Source organism: Mandrillus leucophaeus, unplaced genomic scaffold (assembly GCF_000951045.1).
Source record: "Mandrillus leucophaeus isolate KB7577 unplaced genomic scaffold, Mleu.le_1.0 Scaffold771, whole genome shotgun sequence".
Taxonomy (NCBI): domain Eukaryota; kingdom Metazoa; phylum Chordata; class Mammalia; order Primates; family Cercopithecidae; genus Mandrillus; species Mandrillus leucophaeus.
In genome coordinates this window covers 901,963-926,545 of record NW_012108375.1, presented here as the reverse complement: position 1 = coordinate 926,545, position 24,583 = coordinate 901,963, and the positions used below count along the sequence as shown (strand labels likewise).

Genomic DNA, 24,583 nt, shown 5'->3' with positions numbered 1-24,583 from the left:
GAATCATGAGAAAGGGGCCAGGCTATTAAGTTCTAGGATGAAAGTTAAACACTGCACTTGACTTCGGTGCCCACTTGAGTCTCTTCCAAGCATCCTTTCTTTTCCTTTCTTTCCTGTTCTAAAACCTTTTAAATAAACTTCTGCTCCAGCTCTGAAACTTGCTTCGGTGTCTTTTTCTGCCTTACGCCCCTCAGTTGTATTCTTTCTTCTGAACAGGCAAGAACTGAGGTTGCTGCAGACCTGTAGTGATTTGCCACTGGTAACTCGGCTACCTTCTACCAGTAAAATATATAAAGTATGTTTATAAGAATAAAATGGTTGACACATACTTGTTTTCTAATTATAGTTTAAGACATGATTATAACACTGTTTGTCAATGGATCAACTCTGTACCCTGTCTTCACTTACCCTGCAACTCTCCCTGAGGGCAAGATGTGTAGTTTCAGAATGTTCTCAGCTATCTGGTTCTCAGCTATCTAGTGAGGTTAGACTGGAAGACAATGTCTAAGGTGACCCAGTTATTTCAGAGAAGCTTACCTTGCCACACCCGCCTCCCAAGGGCTTCATCTCTTTTAAGAGCACTAGATTAGAAATTCCACGCTTTACTGGATCTCTTTCACAGCACTAGCCAGTTGCTAAGCTTTAGTTTCCTCTTTTTAAAAATACTGGTCTTTCCAAAGACTAAAGATTTGAAGATTTGATGAGGCACTGAATACCAATTAGGTACTAGAAATAGCACTAGATGTTTTATGTATGTTACTTCTTTTAATTGTCAAACAACTCTGCAAGTTTCATAGAGCCTATTTATATAGGAGTCAACTGAAATTTAGAGAGGTTAGGTGATTTGCCAAGGTCAAATAGCAACATGTGTGACATTCACACTCAAGTCAATCAATTTAACTTCCAACTGCATGCTTTTATTTTCACCACAATCCTACTTCCAAATATATAATTTTCCTGTCTGCCACAACCAAAGCAAAAACACTATTTAATGATCTTAAGCAATGCATTGAAAAGGAAAAAAATTGCTGAATAATATACTCCTCTAGCAGAGCTGACTGAGAACACACCCAAGTACTACATAACCTATACTTAAATCTTAGAACAGACCACAGATGACCTGGAAAACCCTTTTCCTCCATACATTTTTTACAGCTTTTACACATAAAGAAGGGAAATCAAATGTTTAAGATGCAAGAATAACGTGCCTTTCCATCCCAGCCAAAGCGGAGCTTATATGCTTCACAAGAAGTTCTATCATAATCATATTATCAAGTAAACACCAAATCACAAATAATATGGAGTAAGAAAAATACAAAGATAATTTTGGTTTTGGAAAACAACTAAGCACCAGAAAACTCTTTTCAGAAATTTGGGAAAATCCTTTTCATAGTAGCTAATATTTCTTCTTTAGGCTTTGATATAAAATTTGGTTTATAACCTTTATATAGTCATATTTTTGCTCTTTACAAAAATTAAGTTTTCTAGTATTCACAACACTAACGTTTAAATTCTGCTACTTAAAATAGTTATAATATGTACATCAATTTTTATCCTCTTAGAACATTCTGCATGATAGTTTCAAGTCATTTGAATGAAAAATTGTTCAGAAAAACAGAAATGCCTGATTAGTAGTCAGTGTTCTTTATGCCAGTAAAAACAAGATTCCATATACATAATAATCAAAAGTCTACTTTTGAGCAGCTCCTAAGCAAACATTTTTCAGAAGATTGAGCACAGATCTTGGGTCTTCACTTTTCATAACGGCTCTGCCAGAAAATCATGTTAGTTTCTACCTTTGCATATTTATAAAATCTGTCAGGACCTAATCAACCATTTATCTCTATGTGCAAAAACGAGAACTGTGTCCTCAACCAATGAACTCTCAAGCATTATGACTTCTATAAAATTCTGCCCTCCAAACCCAGGTTCCACAAGGCCATGTCTATTAGATTAGCTCATGATGCCAAAAACTCTATTGTAGTTCCTGGCTTAACAGAAAGATCAAATTTTATCCATTTCTCCTATATGTCTTTAATAAATGTTCCTGGTTTCTCAGCAGCTTCAAGATGAAAAGTATATTAATTTGTTCCTGCTGCAGCTATTGTCTTTACCTGTTATTCCAGCCTGGAGATCATTATTTGTATATCAAAGAAAGGGTCCTTGTGTAGCTGCTTTTGAAGACTTTCTAGGGCGACAAAGGGTGATACAGGAAACAAACTGCCCATCCAACACATCCTGATGCAACTAATCAGCCTCAGAGTCTAGTAACTGAATACCTTTGGCATCTAGGCTGGTTATGTCGTTGTTGAGAGTGGGCAGGCCAATTTTACAGCTTGACATCCTTTTCTGTTCTATTCTTAAATTCTTAGAATGAAAATTTTGTCTTCATAAGTTGCTTCTTCTATCTCTGTGGAACTTTTCTTTGAAATCAGGTTAAGAGGGATAGGAGTTAATAGGAACACTGTTCCCTTTCCACCAAAGAGCTCTCTTCTCTTCTTACCATTTCTATACCTTTTAAATGTTTGGGGTAGAAATTAAATCAGCATTAGAAAGAAACTGCAGAGGCCGGGCGCGGTGGATCACGTCTGTAATCCCAGCACTTTGGGAGGCCGAGGCGGGTGGATCACGAGGTCAGGAGATCGAGACCATCCTGGCTAACACGGTGAAACCCCGTCTCTACTAAAAACACAAAAAATTAGCCGGGCGTGGTGGCGGGCGCCTGTAATCCCAGCTGCTTGGGAGACTGAAGCAGGAGAATGGCGTGAACTCGGGAGGCGGAGCTTGTAGTGAGCCCAGATCGCGCCACTGCACTCCAGCCTGGGCGACAGAGCGAGACTCCGTCAAAAAAAAAAAAAAAACAGAAAGAAAGAAAAAAAAAGAAACTGCAGATATACTGTTTTTGAGCTGGCTACTTTTTTAGACTACTTGCCCTACGTTGACTCTAGGTTCTAATTTCTCCTCTAACCTAAGCAAAGAGAGTCCTATGAGCCTTGTATGTTTCAGTCTGATTCACTAGTGTAGGGCTCCACACAGGAGGAATATCAAAGCTTCAAAATAATAAAGTATTCCTTTTTGGTTGTGGATGTATGTCCTTCTGTCATGACCACAAGACATTATGAATCTTAGAACTGATAATGTTTGTCTCTTTACTTGGGTTACTAGGAAGCTCAGAGCAAAATTTGTGACCCTTTTTTTTTTTTTTTTTTTTTTGAGATGGAGTTTCGTTGTCGCCCAGGCTGGAGTGCAGTGGCGCGATCTCGGGTCACTGCAACCTCCGCCTCTTGGGTTCACGCCATTCTCCTGCCTCAGTCTCCCGAGTAGCTGGGATTACAGGCGCCCACCACCACGCCCGGCTAATTTTTTGTATTTTTAGTAGAGACGGGGTCTCACCATCTTGACCAGGCTAGACTTGAACTCCTGACCCTGTGATCCACCCACCTTGGCCTCCCAAATGCTGGGATTACAAGCATGAGCCATTGTGCCCGGCCAATTTTATACGTATTTTAAATTATACATATTTATATTATCTTCCTTTTCCTCTGATCTTCTAATGTATTATATTTTTTTAGTTTTGATTTTAATGCAGTGCTATAAGCTAACAACTCTAGAGAGTTACAACTAATAACAATTATTATTATTATATGTAAAACCATGAGAACCATGCAGTAAACCATAGTACCAACTACACAACCACAGAAATGAGAGGATCAAGACTATTATATTACATGGGCTATGTAGAATGGGTTGCAAGGTCCTAAAAGGAATTCAGGTAAAATCTATCAAACACAGTTGAACCAGCCTAATAGTCTGGATTTTCTATTTTCTTTTCTGTTTCTTTTTTTCTATTTTTTTATTTGTTGAGACAGGGTCTCTGTCACCCAGGCTAGAGGGTAGTGAGCATCTCAGCTTACTGTAGCCTCAACCTCCCGGGCTCAGGTGATCCTCCCACTTCAGCCTCCCAAGTAGCTGGGACTACAGGCATGCACCATCATGCCCAGCTAATTTCTGTATTTTTTGTAGAGATGGGCTCTTGCCATGTTGCCCAGGCTGGTCTCAAATTCCTGGGCTCAAGCAATCCACCTGCCCCTGCCTCCCAAAGTGCTGGAATTGATTACAGGCGTGAGCCATGGCACCCAGCCAATTTTCTATTTTCTATTTTAACTTACACTTTGAGCATACTTTAGAAAACATACAGCAAGTCTCAAAGATTCATGGCAATAAATAAAAAACTCTGGTTCTCCAGTTGTTTGACTATCTGACGTTATCTTATTTTTTTGAGCACTGATTAGAAAATTCTTCCAGGATCATTTTAACTTACTCTTTGTATTACTTCTAATTAAGTTTCAAGAAAAGTTTTGGAATTGCAAATGACCAAGCCAAAAACGCTTATGTATTGTTATCTAGTCCTTGACTGTCAAATTAATTTTAACTAATTGGAAAGTTTACTTTCAAATCTTATTTATAAGACCATTCAACGTGATATGTGTAGTATTAAATTATGTAAAATAGGTACTAAGGCAGGAAGCTGGTTTGATAAAAGAAAGGTATATTCTTTTAAATCCTTTAAATTGGGGTGGCTCACACATAACAGACACCTGGGCATCATTGGAAAAAAGAACATTTAAACTATTATACATTTAGAAAAAGCATCAAAGTTAACTTAAAGAACACAGACATAATACCATACTGTTTCAAGAGTAACACCTATTCTTTGTTAACTGGAAAACACTAAACTGTTGCTTACATTACTCAATCTTTTTTTTTTTTTTTTTTGAGACAGGATCTCGCTCTATCTCCAGCCCGGGGTGCAGTGATGCAATCTTGGCTCACTGTAACCTCCACCTCCTGGGCTCAAGCGATCCTCCCATGTCAGTCTCCCAAGTAGCTAGGACTACAGGCACATGCCCAGCTAATTTTTGTATTTTTTGTAGAAAAGGGATTTCGCCATGTTGCCCAGGCTGGTCTCAAACTCCTGACCTCAAGTGATCCGCTCACCTTCCCTCCCAAAGTGCTGGGATTACAGGAGCCAGCCACCACACCCAACCACATTATTCAGTCTTAACTCCGATCACCTCACCTTTTATACTTTATTATTAAATTCTATAGGTTATATAATAGAAGCTCTTAGATTTTTAAAATGTAGACACTTCTGCTCTAATATGACACACGACTTCATGAAAAATCTCTTTCTGTAAAATTGCACACTAAAAATAGCAGGCATATGGGAAAAATTGGGTTAGAAGCAGACGATTCAAAGACAGGGCATTAAAACAAAAAGAAAAAATTCTAATAAAATAATAGCACAATATTTTAAACACATGGCAAATTCCTAGCAAAGAAATACTGGAGTAAATGTAAGATATTATCTTTTTAAAAACTTGAAAAAATAAGGAAGGCTTATCAGTTGAGACTGCTGAGTTAGAGAAACAGGAGGCCAGTGTAGGAAGAACGGGCAGAAACACACAATAAGGCTCCTTTGATGCTGCATGTGGCCAAACGTTTTGAGCAAAAAGAAGAATGTGGGGTGAATAGTCATCACGTGCAGTACAATTTTCCTTTGTCCCTCAGCTATGCTGATGTTGTTTGACTCTTGCTGCTATATTATTTAATATCACAAAATAACAATCAAATATAAGATAATTTGTATTGCAGAAGCAAGCTTGTAACAGAGCAAACTATACCAAAACTTTATATTATAGTTTTTCTAGATTTATGTTGAAAGAATGGAAATGTAAAATACTCCACCAAACCAACTCACTACTGACAAGAAGGAGAACTTCTCTCAGTATGGGAAGAGAATATGATTACAATAATATGTTTGGTACATAGTAGTGCTCAGTAAATGTCAGCAGCAGTTGCTCCTACTACTATCACTACTTCTGTGGCTACCACTTTTACTAGTCAAGATAGAAAATAAAATAGCTCTGAGAGAGACACCTCTGGCTTACCCAATATCCATTACTCTCTGCTTTCTTGCTAATAGAAGTTCAATATTTTGCTTAGGAATCTGTCTCTCAGGAAAGGTGACCCTAACCCCATTTTAGGGGCAAATCACTATTAATCTAAACCAATTCTGGTAATCTCATTCCTTTTGTCAATGGCTGCTTTAAGGGTGGCCACAATGACCTCCTGGCAAATAAAACCTGAGGAAATTTTTTTTTAATTTTAATTTTTTTATTTCTATCGGTGTTTGGGGAACAGGTGGTGTTTGGTTACATGCGTAAGTTCTTTAGTGATGATTTCTGAGATTCTACAGTGGACGCTGCACCCAATGTGTAGTATTTTATCCCTCATTCCCCTCCTATCCTTTCCCCTGAGCCCCCAAAGTCCATTGCATCATTCTTATGCCTTTGCATCCTCATAGCTTAGCTCCCACTTATGACTGAGAGCATATGATGTTTGAAAACCTGAAAAAAATTTGCTGAGGAGCAGGGAAGGAGATCTGGGAACAACTTTCGTAATACTTAAGAAAACGACAGTGGAGCAGTTTATCTTTTCTCTTCCTCTCAATATCGTCAGGGCAGAAGTACTTTAGGTGCTTGGATGCTCTACTTATCTTTTTATGTTCCCCTTTCTCACAGAATTTGACCTCCTGACATCCCCTTTGCTATCTTGTCAGTTCCTTGCTAATTTTTAAATGATAAAAAAACTTACTGAGTAATTAAAAAAAAAAATTTGTCAGAATAACCTAGTCTGTCACGACCAAAAATGGAAGTCTCTCTACATTTATTTATGTTTTTATTTATTTTTAATTTAATTTTTAAAATTTATTTATTTTGAGTCAGGGTCTCACTGTCACCCAGGCTGTAGTGTGGTGGTATGATCATAGCTCACTGCAGCCTCAAACTCCTGGGCTCAAGTGATACTCCGACCTCAACCTCCTGAGTAGTTGGTATTATAGGCGTGAACTCTTTATGAACTAAGAGTGATTTGTTTGGAGAATTTTACGCATAAAATTTACAATCTTCTTTGTAACAAGAATTTTTCTGTTGCATAGCTAGACTGTCGAGCTCTGTACTGTCCTATATGGTTGCCACCAGCCACATGGGGCTGTTCAAATTAAAATTAATTAAACTCAGAATTTCTGTTCTTCAGCTGCACTAGCAACATTTCAAGTCCTTAATAGCTAATTTGGCTAGTGGCTATTGGGCTGGACAGTGCACACATAGAATATTTTCATCATTGAAGAAAGTTCTATCGGACAGTGCTAGTGTAGATGAGGTATTTGGGAAATTTTTATATATTAGATTACATTAAAGCAAGCCCCAGCTTAAACAAAATTGCATTCAGACAACTTTATTAACTTGGATAGCATGAAAATATATTTTAGTATGACAGCAGAATTGCCTCAAGTTTTGAGCTAGTAGAGTCAATATTAATGAAGAAAACATAAATATTTATGTATCCATAATATAGTTATGTTTACTGTATCTCCTTATAATTTGCTGAAAGATGAAACAGAAGACAAAGATAGTAATAGAAATCTCAACCCACCAATAGTAAGTTCTACAATCTGAACATCTAACACGTAACTCATGAATAAAATGCAACAAGCTGAGATGTTTGGCATTTTTTTCCTGTTACCATTATTCACATTACAGTATATAATACATACATTATTGGGGCCTAAATGTATGCCCAACCCTGCGATTATACAATAATGGAATGAGTTGGGAATTGAGAGGAGGGTTTGATTTTCTCACTCCTACCTAAAAGTGTGACATACTGTAGATAGGTATTCAGTTCTTCTAACCTTATATAAAACTTCCATTCTTCCGAGATTCATATCATCCAAATCACTATCTGGCTTCACTCCTATCTGGCTTAATAAATAAGGGTCACTTTCGCTCTCTCTCTCTCTCTCTTTTTTTGCTTAAGACAAGTTTTCACCATGTTGCCCAGGCTGGTCTTGAACTCCTGGACTCAAGAGATCTGCCTGCCTCAGCCTCCCAAAGTGCTGGAATTATAGGCCTGAGCCACTGTGCCTCTCTCTCTCATTTATTAAGGAGTCTGATAGCCTGTTCATAGTATGAACTAAATTCTAAGTTTCAGTAGCATCCTAAGTGACTTTCACATCCCTATGTTAAAGGTCCTCCTCCTCAAGACTTAAGGTTTTTGAACTCCTTTACCTCCAGTCAGGTTAGGCACACACTCCCATGGCCACACTCCAGATTTGTCAGTTTGTCATCATTGAGAATATTCTCACTTGTCTTATCTTTAATTGAAATACATGTCATTCTCTGATCTCCTTACCTTCTATCTCTCTCACCCTGTATTTCCTACTACTCTGGTTCTTTGATTTTTATGGCTTTTTAAGTTAGGTCCTTAATTTATTCCCTGTTAGCCCTCTTTGGACTCCACTGTTACTCCTGGCATGGAGCCCATGACTCAGCACTTCAATCATTCTTACCAATATCCCTACATTTTTCTTGATTTATTGTTCTGTTGTAATCTTGTCTTTCACAAATCCATTCTCATCTAAAGCATCAATCTGAGGCTCTTTCAATGGTTTCTTAATGTCCCAAGATAAAGATCACACTTCTTATCCCTCAGGCCTTACACTTAATTTTCCTTCTGTCTAAGATGCTCTCATTGTCACTTTTTTCTGGTCACCTTAGATTTGCCCTTCATGTCTCTAGCTTCCTGTGGGACAAAGTCCTTAAGTCCCTAATTAGGTTAGGTGTCATTCTATGCACTTTTATAGCATCCCATACTAATCCCATCATATCACTTATCACTCTGTATTATAATTTTCTGTACCTAAGTGATTTCCCAATAAATGTATAAGCTCTTTGAGGGCAGAGATTGTCTTTTCCACCCAAGCATGGTCTAATATACAACAGGCATTCAATTATTTTTTAAACAAATGAATAAATAACACTGGTAACTCTAAAAGATCATCATAATTGAAGTTACATGTAATTATTCCAAAATACTCCAAAATACAATTTTAATAGAATTAAATATGACAAATCAATTATATAGGTGACAGAAGGGCAGAAAATAGAGTAGGGTAAGGAAGATTAGGAGTCCTGGAGTTGTATGGAGTGTAGAGGGCTGCAATTTGAAATTCAGTATTCAGAATGGTCTCATTGAAAATGTGACAGTTGAGTAAAGGTGATGAGGTGAGAGAGTTAACCACATAAATATTTTGGGAGAAGAGTACACAAGGCAAAGGGAACAGTTACTGCAAAAGCCCGAAGGTAGAAGCATGTCAGGCACGTTCAAGGAAGGAGGCCTATGTTGCTGGAGTAGAGACAATGATAAAGAAACTAGTAAGAGATGAGTTCAGAGAAGTAATGAAAGCCAGATTGTGTAGACCTTGCAGGTTGTTGTAACGACTTTGGATTTAAGTAAAATGGGGAGCCATTGTGAGGTTCTGAGTAAAAGATAATCTGACTCACTCTGCCTCCTATATTGAGGACTGGATAGTAAAGGGGAATCCTCATAAAAGGCTATTAGAGTAATCCTGTGAAAGATAACAGTAACTTAGACCACAGCAGCAGTAGTGAAGTTAAGAAGCACCTACCATATACTTGGAAGGCAAAACTAATGGGATTTCCTGAGGAATTAGATATAAGCTATGAGACAGAAAAAGGTGTCAAGAAAGACTCCAGGATTTTTGGTGTAAGCCAAATGGAGTTGACATCTGAGATGGGAAAACCTGCTGGAAGAACGAGTGGAGAAAATGTTTTGGGGATAACAGTTGGACATGTGAAACATTAAATGTCCATTAAAAGTCTACTCAAATAGTAAGATATGAACCTGAAATTCATGAAAGAAGTACAGGCTGAAGATATAAATTTTTGGGTCAAATGGCAAATAAATGGTACAAAAGCAATGGAACCAGATAAGATCACCAAAGAAAGGAGTACTGGTGAGAGCAGAGACACAGGCCACCGACTAACTCCTGGGTACTCTAACATTGAGGTCAGAGTAAAGAGTAGGAACCGGTCCGGTGCGATGGCTCATGCCTGTAATCTCAGCACTTTGGGAGGCCGAAGTGGGTGGATCACCTGAGGTCAGGAGTTCGAGACCAGCCTGGCCAACATGGTGAAAAACCCAGTCTCTACTAAAAAGTATATATATATGCTGTCAACTATATGCCAGGCGTGGTGGCACACGCCTGTAATCCCAGCTACTCGGGAGGCTGAGGCAGGAGAATTGCTTGAGTCCGGGAGACAGAGGTTACAGTGAGCCAAGATGGTGCCACCGCACTCCAGCCTGGCGGACAGAGTAAGACTCTTGTCTCAAAAAAATAAAAATAAAATAAAGAGTAGGAACCAGTGAAGGAGGAAGAGGAGTAAGCATTAATGTAAGATAACAACTGCAATGTAGTTTCCTGGAAGCCTATTGAAAGTGAAGTAGTAAGCTGAAGACTCAGAATTGACTATTAGATTTAACAGCATGGAAATCATCTGTGACTTAACAAGAGCATTTCCATAGAATGATCAAGGCAAAAACCTGATAGGAGCCATTTTAGGAAAAAAAAAATGTGAAGAGAGGAAATGGATTCAGTAAGTATAGACAAATCTTTTGAGAAATTTTGTTTCAATGGGAAACAAAGCAATAGGAAAATAACTAGCATGGTTTTTTGGTTTGTTTGTTTACAGATAGGAGCATGTTTGTGTGTTTATGAAAAAATTCAGAAGAGAAGATGTTAGAACAATCATCTGCATATTTATAAAATCACCAAGAATTAAGACAGAAGTAGAGGTGGAGAGCATGAAAATGTTAACAGTCTAATGACATTAATTAAAAGGTATGGTTTTTAGATAGGGGAAGGAAGAGTGATCTGGAGGAGTAATGAGATATAAACACTGTCAATCCACTTTCAGGCTCCGTCATTCAATGGCTAAGAGAGAAAACAAAAGCCTACCAGTTTGAAGACTATAGGAGAAGCATTATCTTCAGAGGAAGAGCTAGTTTCCATTAAAGTAAAAAGGTAAAAGGAAGGAAAATTCAGAGAAGTGATTATTAGGGGTTTTGAATTCCTGAAGGTACAGGAGAAGTTTCAGTAATTGGGCAGGGATAGAAAACAGAACAGAAGAGGAAATATACAGCATCTTGTCTATTGGATGAGGGATGATGTAGGAGTCTGGGACTTCTTGCAGTGGCAAACATAAAATTGAATAAAGGGCATAATAAGATTAATTCTGTGGAGTCAAGAAAGATAGTGGTGTTGAAGTTGTGAGTGTGTGGGACAGGGCAGTTCAGAGTGTGTGGGCCTCTCTTGATATCTGTTGGGGGAAGAATATACTTGTTCCCAGTGCTGGAGCTCCTCCTTGACCCTTATTAATGGAATTGATGGAGCTGAGGCCAGCTCCATTCATTATTAACAATTTAGAAAATTAATGTGACCTTCACACACATGAATTTCTTATCAAATAGTTTAAAATTTAAAAAATTTCCCTACTCTAGGGAAAGAGTAAGCTAATTTTTCATAGAAGAGTTTGGTTTACTTACATCTGTGTTACAGGAGCGATACCGTTTCCTTTCCCCAAGGCAATATTTTCCACCTCCTGAAGGTCTGAAAAAACATTTTGTTTAAAATGTGAATATAATACATCTATCCATACAGAGTATATATATTACTTGATGAAAACATACTAAAGTTTACTTTCAAAAACTGTATCATTTGACATGTTTTAATTATTAATCATGCTGGTGATTGTTAGCAATAATTATGGTTGTTGAACATAAAAATTAAGGCAATTTATTATTAATTTGTATTAATAGTACTATTAATTTTATATTAATTTACTAGTAATTTATAAGATTTTTAATTGTCATGATTTATATTCTCAAGAAAATCAATTGAGTCAATATACTTTCTAATTATCATAGTAAAAATAACTTATTTATAATGAAAAGATATTTAAATCATATTCAACAAAATCCATAATCTGATGCTACATGTTTACCAACTAGGAAATGGAAAGTTTGTTTTTACTCCAGACAGGAAGCAAGGAAACATGAAATAACTCCCTGGAAATAGCTTTCATTCAAAGTGAATAATGCAAAAACAAATCTCCATCTCATTTCAAAATAGTCCATGAAGTTTAAAAATTTAAATCTAAAAATCAGATGGCATTGCATTATATAAATACTAAATATTTTATATTTCACCAAAATTAATGAAACAGTAAGACATCACATATTTGACCATATAAGTTATCTTTAAAGGATTTAACATTAGGGAAAGCCATTGCTATTATTTGGGCATACTACCATTGAGTGATAAAAACAACTAATTTCTTCTTTTAAAAGAGGTCCAGTTTTTTTCCTTAAGTATCTGCGTATATTATTTATCACAGGGTTTTTTATACTTTTATTAATTTATAGCAGCTTTCAGTTGAACTTAGGTTAGTTATTCTGTAATTTTTAAAAAATGATCAAGTCTAAATCATAATTTTGGCTCACTGGTATCAATGGGATCATTAAAGCTACCTTTTGAATATATTTTGAATGCCAGTGAATGCTGACTCTAAGTAAGGAAGGGAAATGGCTCAGCTTGAACCAGCTTTGGAGAAATGGGTTGGTCAGATAAAAACAAGATAGTGGGGATGGTGGTAGCATGACTTGTTTATGAATGGGTAACAGGAAGCTCTGTTTAGCAAGAGGGGAATAACTGATAGGAAGTGGCAGAATGGAAACACAGAACTAATATAAAGCAAAACAAGTTAAAAGAGTAAAAGAAAAGACAGTTGGAGATAGGACCCAAAGAGAGGGATCCTGAGTTAAAAATGGAGAAAAACAAAAAATAAAAATAGACCATCTTTTATCTCAGAAGGAGAAAAAAAAAGGAAAAGCATTATCATAACATTATTCTCCTTCGAATACTAGCTGGGAAAGAAGGTCCTCAACCAGCGTTCTAGACAAAAATGGGCACTTGACATGTGGCAGCCAAAGAACGGTTTAGTCTTAGGGAGGACAAGAAAATACAACCAGAGGAACCGTCCACCTGTAATGGGCATGAAGCACTGGTAGGAGGGAGAAGCAACAGAGCTAGCAAAGAATACTGATGGTGCTGGCCTTGCGCCAGGGGGACTCAGGCTGGAGAAAAGAGTGGTGGGAGAGGAGCAGTCTGACCTGCATAAAACAGTCATGGGGAGAAAAGTGGTGGCAGCTCCGGAAGATGATTAATGGGGGCATATGAATGGAAACTATTTTAACACATGGGCAGTATTCTTTTCATTGTGATTTGTGATGCGAATCAAGGCATTTCAACCCTTGAAGTGCTCTCATTGGTCCTTTTAATACTAATGTAGCAGTAATAATTTTATGTGACATGTGAAAAGACCTTAGGTTTCCTGGGAATAATAGTAATGTAGCTAAGACCAGATTTGGATTCATCCATAATTCAGTAGTTTTTGAAGGAGGAAATCTATCTGATTATTATTAGATTAAAAGTCTGGCTTATCTGGGACAGATATACAATACTTTCTATTTTTTACATTTTATTTTTAGTTACACAATAAGGGGAAAGGAAGAAAAAGAAAGTCTGTTTAACAAAGCTCCTCCACCTTCCTGTGCCTATGGCTTGTTCTGAAGACAAGTACTTGGCTCACTAGTGAAACTAGTTTTTACAGATAACATGTGAAACCACAGCTTTGAATCATTTCCAACTGTGTCTTTTTGTTGGCTCCGGCTTACTTTAGCTACTTACGCTGGACTGTCACAGTGTCTTAGGGATGAGGAGACGCCTCCCCCGCAGGTCCTGCTGCACTCTCCCCATAGTGACCAGGGACCCCAGCCCCCATCTATGCTCTGGGGCCAAGTGCCAAAAGGAACACAATCTCCCTGATAACACCACTGCAAGATTTCACAGAAAACACAGAATTAGCTGTTAGGCAGATACAGCTATCAGGACAGAAATACATAAGGGTCAGGTACTGACCAATTATAGGCATTAGCATTCTCCCAATAGATAACAGACAGATTGTTCTCTAACTGTGTTCAGACATTGGTGAAGGTTCATGTGACTTGCAAATGATCTTAGCTAGGCCATGATTTATAAGCCTCTAACATGTATTGGGAGTTCTTAAAAAAAAAGTCACATTGCTTCTTTTCCCTTGTTTCTATTCCTCTAGACTTTTAGTGTTTCTCATTATAGAGCTAGCTATAGACCTCAAAGTCTTTTTTAGATATTTTTGTATTTTCTTTAAAATTTTTCTTTATATTCCACTATTATTGGACGCATGGAATGATAGCGCAATATGGAAAGTTCCCCAGTAAGGAATTTTTATGATGGTAATTGCTCTTTCTTAAAAAAAAAAAAAAAAAAAAAGATTGGTTGAGGCTACAATAGTAAAAGAATGTGTTGTGGCATTTCATCTACATGAGCACTGCAGACATAATAAAAGTAATGCCAAGACATTAGGGACTGGGTACAAAAAAACCCTTTATACACCGACTAGCAATGTGTATGGCCCCCACATGAACATATGTATTGGAATTCTGCTCAGCTCTACTCTCTGGAATAAACCACACATACTGCACCTAAGTAGAAAGTCAGGAATAATTTATCGAGACACAGACATCACAAAATCAACTCATAACTCTAGCATGATAAATCTTATTTGCAGAATATGGCAAAATGAAAGTCTTTTTTAAACTAAGCATTTGTAGAATTTTATTGATGCATTTTTCAAATTATCAAACTTTGACAAATCAAAATAATGATACTATGAAAGTCATTTGTTTATATGAATAACAGTAAGGAACATGGTTATAAGCAAAGTTGAATAAATGTCATCCATGTTAGGTTGTTTAATAAAAATTCAACCTTATATTAAAATGAAAAGGGATCATGACATGGTACTTAGAAAGTGATCAGTTTATTATACTAATTCTATCACCAAGCTTTGTTGGTTTTATCTCCAGAATATCCCTGGAATTCTTTCACTTTTCACCTTCTTCATCGCTATACTCTAGATCAAACTGGCAAATGGAGTGGCTTCTTACCTGATGATTGTGCTTCTACTTTTTTCTCCTAGAATCTATTTTCCAGAGAGCATTTAGAAAGATCTTTTAAAAACATGTTATCACATTATGTCACCTTTTTGCTTAAAAAACCTCAGTGGTTTCCTATTTCCATAACACCGATAAACAGTAGATTTAGTGATCTAGCCCCTGCCTCCTTCCTCAGCCCCATTCTCTCTCTTACACAGATTACTACAGACACATTGGATTTCCACCTTCATACACTAAGCTTGTTCCTCCTTAGAGCATCTAAATTTGCTGGTCCTTCTAGTAATGCTTTGTTCCCAATTCCTTCTACTGCTGTCTTCTCATCTTTCAGTCTCAGGTCAAGTGTCATTTCAACAGAGAGATCTTTCCTTGACCATCCTTATTCTAAAATGATACCTCAATACCCTTTCCTGCTCCCAGATCGCGCCCCGGCATCCCTCGCCCCATGTAATAGTGATTCTGTCCTACTGCTTTAGTTCCCTCTTACCACTTAACGCTACTTTAAATTGCCCTGTTTACTTAATAGATTATTTCTTTGTTTGTCTCTCCTCCTTTGAATGTAAAAGCCTCAAGAGTCACTTGTGGCTATTTGAATTTAAATTAATTAAAGAATTCAGTCCCTTATACCCACTAGCCACAGGTAGCTAGTGGCTACTGTGTTGGACAGAGCAGATGCAGAATATCTGCATCACCACAAAATATTTTATTGTAAACAATGAATGCCTAGAATAGTACTTGGCATGTATTGTGTATGCAACAAAAATTTATTAAATTAATTAATTGGCACATAGTATATATGCAACAAAAATTTATTAGATTAATTAGTAAATAAATTAAGGAATTGTGTCCTATTTTGGTTATCACATGTCAGGAAGGAACTGGAGATATGGAAGGTAAAGAAACCAAATTCATATTTGTTTCCTAGTAGGTGGTACTCAATTGACAATCATAATGGACTTTTTAGAGGTGTGCTGAGCAATTATGTGTCTATAAGAAAATTAGGCAAGAGGAAGTTAACATTTCCTTGGCTGTAGGGAAGAATATCTGACCCTAAGTCTGATAAATATTAAAACACGATATTAAGAAAGATTATTGAGTTTTGAGCAGTAAAAATTATCATGAAGAAAAAAAGATCATCTGTCCAAAATGATGAAGAAGAGGCAGTTGGCTAAACCAATAATATAGTATCAACCCTGTGATCAGGGTTACTGATAATGTATACTTGAGAAGGAGAAAATGTTCCACTTGAAAACTTATGACTTACCTAGTTGGTCTTGAAGAACAATAATTTTTATAGTGATATGTTAATTGTATCAGATCTGTACCTATACAAAAGTCACAGCATCTGGCCAAATAATCTCCAGTTTTGTGGTTCTGTTACTACAAGTAACTGTGTGTGAAAATATTTATGTCTGCCCCCAGTTTTCCTATGCAAATAACTGAGCAGTATAGTCCTGGCCAGCAATTAACTGCTCTTTTTCCCCCTGTCTGCAATTAATGAGAACTGACACTTTCAGAAACTTCAAATCTTAAAATATGCCTATTTTTTCAAATTGGAAACTTAGCATTATTGATTTCAAATAAGATTAAAGCTCGATTTTACATTTATTTTATACAATCACAGAGTTGAATCTAAAGCTCAAAGGAACTTTAGAATTCATAAGGCCTAAGCACTTCATTTTTTCAGATGAGGAAACCAGAACCTAAAGGAGTTGAATTGCCCAAGATCACATACTAGTAGAAAAGGGATTATCTGTCTAAAATACACAAAAAAATTAGTGATTAAAAAAAAAAATCCATTGGAGGTGTATGATTATGTATTTGAAGACACTAAAGAATAATATGCTTTACTGGATTTTTTTTTTTTTTTTTAAACACAGCTGTAGATACGCATGTTATTTCAGACCTCTTTGTATATACCTATGATTTGTAGAGAAAAAATATTCAGGTTTTTTCATTCGTCAGGTGATAAAAGAATTGTAGAATTGTGAGAGCTACAAGAATACTTAAAGATGTAGTTTCCAAAGTATATTAATATTATTACACATTTCTAGAATGCTCACAAAATGTAGGGCAGGAAGAAAAGTCACATGAACTAAAGTCATTCTTCAGGTAAAAGATAAATACAATATTCACTTTGTAAAATGTTGCTCAGTGTTCATCACTACAGTCTACACAGCAGTAGTATTTCATAAATGGTTTGCTAAAAGGCCTTATATTGCACAAATTCATGCTTTGGTTATATCTATTCCATGGAGTTATATCATAATAGGAAATTTTATCAGAAAGTTAAGTAACAAAGATTAATGGGTAAATAAATCATAATATATAATATAATGTAAGTATCAGTCACCTAGCGGTTGACAAGTTTAGTCTCTAATTTAAAACTAGTTAACAACTTAGTTAACTAGCTAACAACTTAACAACTTTGGTCTGTGTAGGACTTCATGTTACAAACTTCAGCTCTAGCAATATCTTTGGTCCAAAGCAAGTCACTTTTCTTTCTTCTCTTTTGTTTCCTTAACTATAAAATGGAAACTAATTTTAGTTCTTTAGATTCCACTATGGTTTAGATTAGGAAAACTTTTAAAATTAGTTCAATGCATACATACCTTCAAAAAGGTTAAAGACCTACCAAACAACTTGTTTGATTTTTATCTCTGCAGAAGTGTTCTTTTGTGTTTTGTTTTCCTCCTTTGTTATTTATAAAAAAGGATCTCTTTATAATTACGGCTACTTTTCTCCTTTGGTAGTAGTAAACATCAATGCAGTATATGATTTTAAGAGAAGAAATTTATTTAACTTAACAAAATGGCTTTAAGAAGCCCATGGAAACTTCATGTGGATCAAGTGATTTGAACGACTCTTCTAGCTGATTGCATTAATCAATATAAATTAAAAGTTTAATGTGTGTAAATCATGAGTAAAATAATTAGATTATACCAAATAAAGCAACTTGGAGTATATAAATCTTATAAGCACATAATAATGAGATTCTGAGTGTTGTGCCATCTGTTTTTATTCTTTCTTTTACCTGAAGTTACCAAACCTGTAAAAGCTCTATTTACAGAGACACAGAATTGTATTTTACATTTTAAACTAGAAAAGTTAAATATGTAGATGCAAACAAGTTTCTAATTTTTATTTTCAAAGGTGATCCAATCTAGTGATTTTGGATTATTCCAAATAACAATCGTGTTACTTTAGCCTAAATTATCCACATAAATCGGATAAATTTGGCCTTCTTCTTGCTAATCGGGATATGTTTAACCACATTCATAAAGGTGAAAGAAGTTAAGCCATCATATTTTTTTTCCAAGAATAAAATCTTATATTGTTCATTATTGCTTTTCCCATTCCTTCTAAATTAAATAAATGTTTTCAACACAATCTCGAAAGATGGCATATTCCAGTAAGGCTTTAGGAGCCTTCTTTAGAAATACTAATTATTATTAAACAACATATCTTGCTATTATACTACTAAATACTATGATCTACATCAGGGGACTTCATTTAAGAAAGATACATTTTAAATCAAACAATTTAACTTTGAAAATTTGTCACATTTCCACAAAGGAAAACTTCAAGATAAGTATATGCAGTATTTAAATTTTTTTTTTTTTTTTTTAGATGTGATTATGGTATATCTTGTAATAGCCAGTACTGGGTCCAGGCAGCATCTGAAATAAGAGACCTCTAAGGAAATTCTAAGATTTTGCAGGAAGTAATATTAGTGATTCAGTATAGAACATTCTTCCCAAGTCAGAAGAGCTGAGTGTTGGAGCACAGCATTATTAAAAGCCTTATCTTTCTACTGTGCAGGTGCAGGAATGCTAAAGCTACATTTCAGCCCAAATTCTAAATCAGAATTTGTCATCCCATACTATTTAAATTTCTACAGCAATTGGAAGAACTATTCTTTCTTCACTTCCTGTGTTTATAGTATGGGACCCAGTCAAAACATACTGTATTCTACCCTAAGTAAATTACGATCTAAGGCTGCAAATGTCCTATTATATATCCAGGGCTTGAGAAGGGCATTTAATAATCCTATTCTAATCCAGCCGTATGTTTCCTATGCAAAGATACTAGGAATCAATGTCACTTACATGTAAACCCAAATGCTGGGCTATATCTCTAACTGGGGCTTGCAGAATCATTAAATCAATCTATTGGCCATAAGCCAGTATTTGAAGCCTTCTTTGTGGTCACCAACAGGGATTACAAGGATTGGGTTTTGATTATCCTTAATATCCTGTTCAGTAACAATGCCAACACTACTATCAAAGTTTTTACAATCTAAATCCTTATTTGCTATTTCACCAATTATGGCATCAGTCTGATTCCTGTCCAAAGGGCTATTGCTGATGCTGTATCCAAGGAAGTTCTCTGGCTGAAAGTTGTATTAATTGATTTGTAGGAGACTGACCCATGGACATGCAGTACCAGCACACCGTCTGGGCTCATCAAATTTCCTCCTTTGGTTAATGCTACTGTCCCTGAGCACATCCATTCAGACCATATGGTTCTTATTCAATCCTTGAATGGCTTATTCAGGCGAGCATCCAATGGCTGTAATAGCGATGTCAGACCCCCCAGGACTCACGCAAAGATCAGTTTTTAATTCTTTGGCCATATTTCTTATTCCATCTGTTAAATGTGCATGGAACAGTTCCCATACTTACATGGAACATTTGTGGAACTGCGCCCCTGGGCAGGGATCCCATATCTTTTGCAGCCAGAGTTTGACAAGATCATCATGGATTCAATCCTTTGGATATGTCTATGCTATCACTTGAGCAGTATTTCTACCCCTTCCCTTTTTCAGTATTTCTACCCCTTCCCTTTTTAAAATAGATTTATACAGAAAACTAGGAGCAGCTTTGGTTTTATTCTCCTGGCTAGACTGTGTATAGGTTCTTTCTTATTCCTTCCGGTGAGAGTAGTTTTGAAACTCAGAGTTAAGATCAGAGGTTGTGAATATTTCATCCATTTCTCAGAGACACACAAACTCATGCTTACACTCTCTACTGCCAGCTAAGGCAGTCTGCCAAAGAATTTTCTGCTCACCATCATCTAAGGTTGGCAAATAATAACGAAAAGTATTGATGATACTCATTAGTAATATGTTAGCACCTTCCCTCTGAGGAGGCCCGCAAAAAGCTCACTGAAATATTATCTAATTCTATCCTCATAATATCTCTATGAAATATATAGAAATTGGTTGTCTCTCATTTTAGAGATTCATTATTTTACCAATTGTCACACAATCATATATGCTTAGCTCAATGTTCTATGACATTGTTTTCTTATTGTGATTCCTAAAACAAGATACCGTTTACAGGTAGAAAATGAAAAATCTATTTAGTATTAAAGGGTGAAATACATTGTCACCGCCTAGATTAGGTTTAGTGACCCACTTGATTCCTGTGACAATGAAAAACTGCTTTTTCACTTTGCAAAATTTCTCATGTGAAGATAAAGTAAAATTAGAGTCAGTATAGAGAGGCAAAGATTTCAACTCTGAAATTAGAAAGACCGGGGCTGAAGCGTCAGCTATGCCATTAAATTACTGTGAAATTTGGAGCTAGTAAGTCTTATTTTTCTCTTCTGTAAAATGGAGTTAAAACTGTACCTACCTCATAGGTTTTTTCTTAATATTAAACAGAAGAATAATTGTAAAGCACTTAGCAATATGTGCCAGGCATAGTGTAAGTACATTTTTTTTTTTTTTTTGAGACGGAATCTTGCTCTGTTGCCCAGGCTAGAGTGCAATGGAGTGCAATCTTGGCTCACTGCAACTTCTGCCTCCTGGGTTCAAGTGATTCTCCTGTCTCAGTGTCCTGAGTAGCTGAGACTACAGGTGCCTGCCACCACGCCCGGCTAATTTTTGTATTTTCAGTAGAGACAGGGTTTCACCATGTTGGCCAGGCTAGTCTCAAACTCCTGACTGAAGTGATCCGTCCGCCTAAGCCTCCCAAAGTGCTGGGATTGTAGGCGTAAGCCACCACGCCTGGCCGTAAGTACTTCTTAAATATTCATCATCTTTGTCATTATTGTTACTGGGATGTCAATTATTTTTAGATGGCACGTATACAAACTAACTACAGAAAGTTGACCAGATTAATTGAAAATTCCACTCTAATTTTGTCACTAGCTCTTTGCAGGGCTGTTTTGCTTTGGGTCAAAATTCTGAAGTCTGGTTTACTTTCCAAATATTATAGCCCTAAGGGCAAAATCTCCATTTGGCAACAGTAAATATGCTTCCTTCTTAAGGAGAAAAAAATAACAAAAATTAACAACAAAAATTCATACAAGAGATAACATGGTCAATACAGTTAGCAAAAGATAAAAAATAAAGAAGTGTTCAGATCACATGTCTAGTTGTTTTTTGTTTGTTTTTTCTTAAAAATGCAGGCTGATTTAGTTTTCTGAAAGCTTCTTCATAAGTTCAAAGTTAATGATAAGGTTATTCTGAGGGCCATCTACTACTCTATCCTTTTCCTTTCTAGGAGTCTGCATTTGTATTTTTTCATTCATTTATTCATTCTTTTTAAGACTTATTAGTGTTATTCCTAAAACTTTACCTATCTTCCAGGTCTCTGGAAAAACAACAAAGATTTGTTTTGTAGATTAGTTTTAGATAGTGATATCCACTATATTGGCCTTGTGATAGTACACTCTTACATTATGAATATAAATGACCCCTTGACATATAAATTTTGCCATACTTATAAGGTTTTTAAATAGTTTTTCATGGAGGCCATGGGTTCTTTGGAGGTATGTCAGAAGCTGACAAAGGTCCAAAGACAGGGTAAAGGGCAGGCAAGGGGCTTTTAAACCACAGCATTTCCATTTTTTCAAATGTATATATATTAGAATTCTATAGACTTCCTTTATGGATCAAAAAGTTGATGACTAACCTAGATTAAGAATTTGAATCTTTAGAAATCAAATATATTTTGCCCCATTTTATTCACTTTCTCTTGTTTGTGATCATTCTTATTTGTGCTTAGAAGTAATTATATTTGGCCAGGCACAGTGGCTCACACCTGTAATCCCTGCACTTTGGGAGGCCGAGGTGGGCAGATTATGAGGTCAGGAGATCGAGACCAGCCTGGCCAACATGGTGAAACCTCATCTCTACTAAAAATACAAAAATTAGCCGGGCATGGTGGTGTGTGCCTGTAATCCCAGCTACTCAGACAGGAGAATTGCTTAAACCTGGGAGGTGAAGGTTGCAGTGAGCCAAAATTGTGCCATTGCTCTCCAGCCTGGTGACAGAGCTAGACTCTGTTTTAAAAAAAAAAAAGAAGTATTACATTTCCCCTCTATTTGTTTATTGAAATTTAAATTCAATTTAAATTCAATACTGTTAGCTTTAAAATTGTCTGAGAGTATTTCTAGTTATCCTTCAAATTGTAATTTCCAAGAAATATATCATCTCTACCATATATATGCACATATATGCTATAAGATATGACATTTGAGGGCCCTGCTATTAAGCACAAAGGATCGGTATTAAATATGTATTTACAGTATAATTTATTGGTGGAGCTGAGCTATTTGTTCTCAGATAGCCACTACTAGTGGTTTACTGTGGACCATGAACTTGATCATGAGAATAATAATAAAATGGTAAATAAAGAAATAGATTCTCCCTGTGACTCTCCCTCTTTATGGTTGTGTATTTCTTCTAAGCAGAGATTGAGGTAAATTGACAAGAATTATTGGTTCCAAAATAAATATAGATTGTTGTTTCAAGAATGCAATTCCTAATATTTTCTGTTACTTCTGTGAAAAAAAGTAGAAGGAATTTTTGGTAGTGCATGAATTTCTTCGTATTTTTATTGGCTACTTACAATATCTAAAAAAAGATTCTAAATCCTTTTTAAATTACCCTATCAATTTATATATTTAGCATAATTTACCAACATTTCCAAACTTAGCATGGAAAAGCCATCAACATGGCACTAGGTGATGGGTCCTGAATGAAGCCGTCAGCAAGGATTAATAAACTGTGACAGCTGCCCAAAAGCTTTCATTCTTTTTTATTTAAACATCAGATTGCAAGCTGAAACTCAGTGTAATCCTTGTTGAAACTAACCCAGCTAACATGGAAGAAGTCAGAACTGAGAACAGATGACAGTGATAGTTATTACAAATTCAGTCTATAGAAATAAACTCTAGAATTTAAATTTACATAAAGAGCAATTCCTAGAAAATTTTAAGAGTAGTACACAAACTGCTACTACCTGTTTCAACAATTGTTGTTGTTGTTTCTTTTTTAGAGACAGGGTCTCTCACTTTGTTGCATAGGATGGACTCGAACTTCTAGGCTTGGGTGATCCTCCCACCCGAGCTTCCCACTTAGTGGGGACTGCAGGGGTGGGCCACTGTGCCAAGCATGTTACAAGTCTTAATAATTATATTTTTGAAAACTAGATTGATGAAACAAATTATTTGCTCTAATTTCTATGGTCAATTAATTAATTAATTATTATTTTTCTACTAGTCCCTTCTCTCATACTGCAATCTAAAAGTGACTTTAAAAGGGGTGTGGTGGCTCATGCCTATAGTACCAGCACTTTGGGAGGCTGAGGTGGGCAGATCGCTTGAGCCCAGGAGTTTGAGAACAGCCTGGGCAACATGGCAAAACTCCGTCTCTACCCAAAAATACAAAAGTTAGCTGGGCATGGTGGTGTGTACCTGTAGTCCCAGCTACTTAGGAGGCTGAGGTGGGAGGATCGCTTGAGCCCCAGAGGCGGAAGTTGCAATGAGCTGAGATCACACCACTGCACAACAGCCTGAGCAACCAAATGAGACTCTGTCTCAAAAAAAAAAAAAAAAGTGACTTTAGTAATACTATAGTTATAAAGTCTACTTCTGGGTCGCATAATTTTCCGGGGAATTATTTACCAGAAAAACTAGACTATGTCATATAAGTAAACAGACTATATTACATAACAAAAAGATTGCTGTTGCATTACTTTTGGTACAAATGTAACATACATATACCAACAGAAACGTGAAACTGACATAAAAGATAGTTACCAACTGTAATTTCCTAAATAATGCATATTTCAGCTACCAAGGTATGACAATTAACCTATTGTTCTAGGAATTAATTATTTTTAAGTAGATTTTAAATGAATATATAAGACTTCCTAGTGGTTGAATGTCAGCACCAGCAATTTATCACTTTTGTATACATGTCAAACAGGTAGTAAATCATTGAGCTTACCCCTTTTTCAATATTCCCAGTTTGACACAGTGTCCCCTCAGCTGCTGGAATACTGTTGGTGACACAGCGGTTGCTTTTGCTGAGGCACCAGAGCTCTCTACACACTTCCTAGGAAAGAAGGCAAAAGCAAGTTGATCAGAAATAGAGTCATGTCCAGTTCTTCCATAAAATACACTTAAAGTCACTCTGCATTACTTTCAAAAGAGACCCTAGGTACCTTTTGCTGCTGAAGCATCAGAGATGAGGATTTTGGAGGAGGTTTTTATGAAACATCTTGCAGTATCATTTAAATATTTGTCTTTATAATTCTTATTTTAGCAGATAAAGTATATCTTAGCTTTTAATATTAGTTAGGATCTTTCT

The 24,583-nt window shown here is 36.2% G+C and overlaps 1 protein-coding gene across 1 annotated transcript in view; it reads right to left on the bottom strand.

Annotated features, from left to right (window-relative positions):
- ADAMTS6 (ADAM metallopeptidase with thrombospondin type 1 motif, 6) overlaps positions 1-24,583 on the bottom strand; it is a 336,516-nt gene that overhangs the window by 94,783 nt on the left and 217,150 nt on the right. Inside the window, exons 12-14 of the mRNA XM_011966761.1 lie at positions 24,221-24,328; positions 13,673-13,818; positions 11,470-11,533 (exon numbers count right to left, since the gene is read on the bottom strand). Coding sequence (XP_011822151.1) covers positions 11,470-11,533; positions 13,673-13,818; positions 24,221-24,328 — 318 coding nt within the window. The remainder of the gene's footprint in view (positions 1-11,469; positions 11,534-13,672; positions 13,819-24,220; positions 24,329-24,583) is intronic.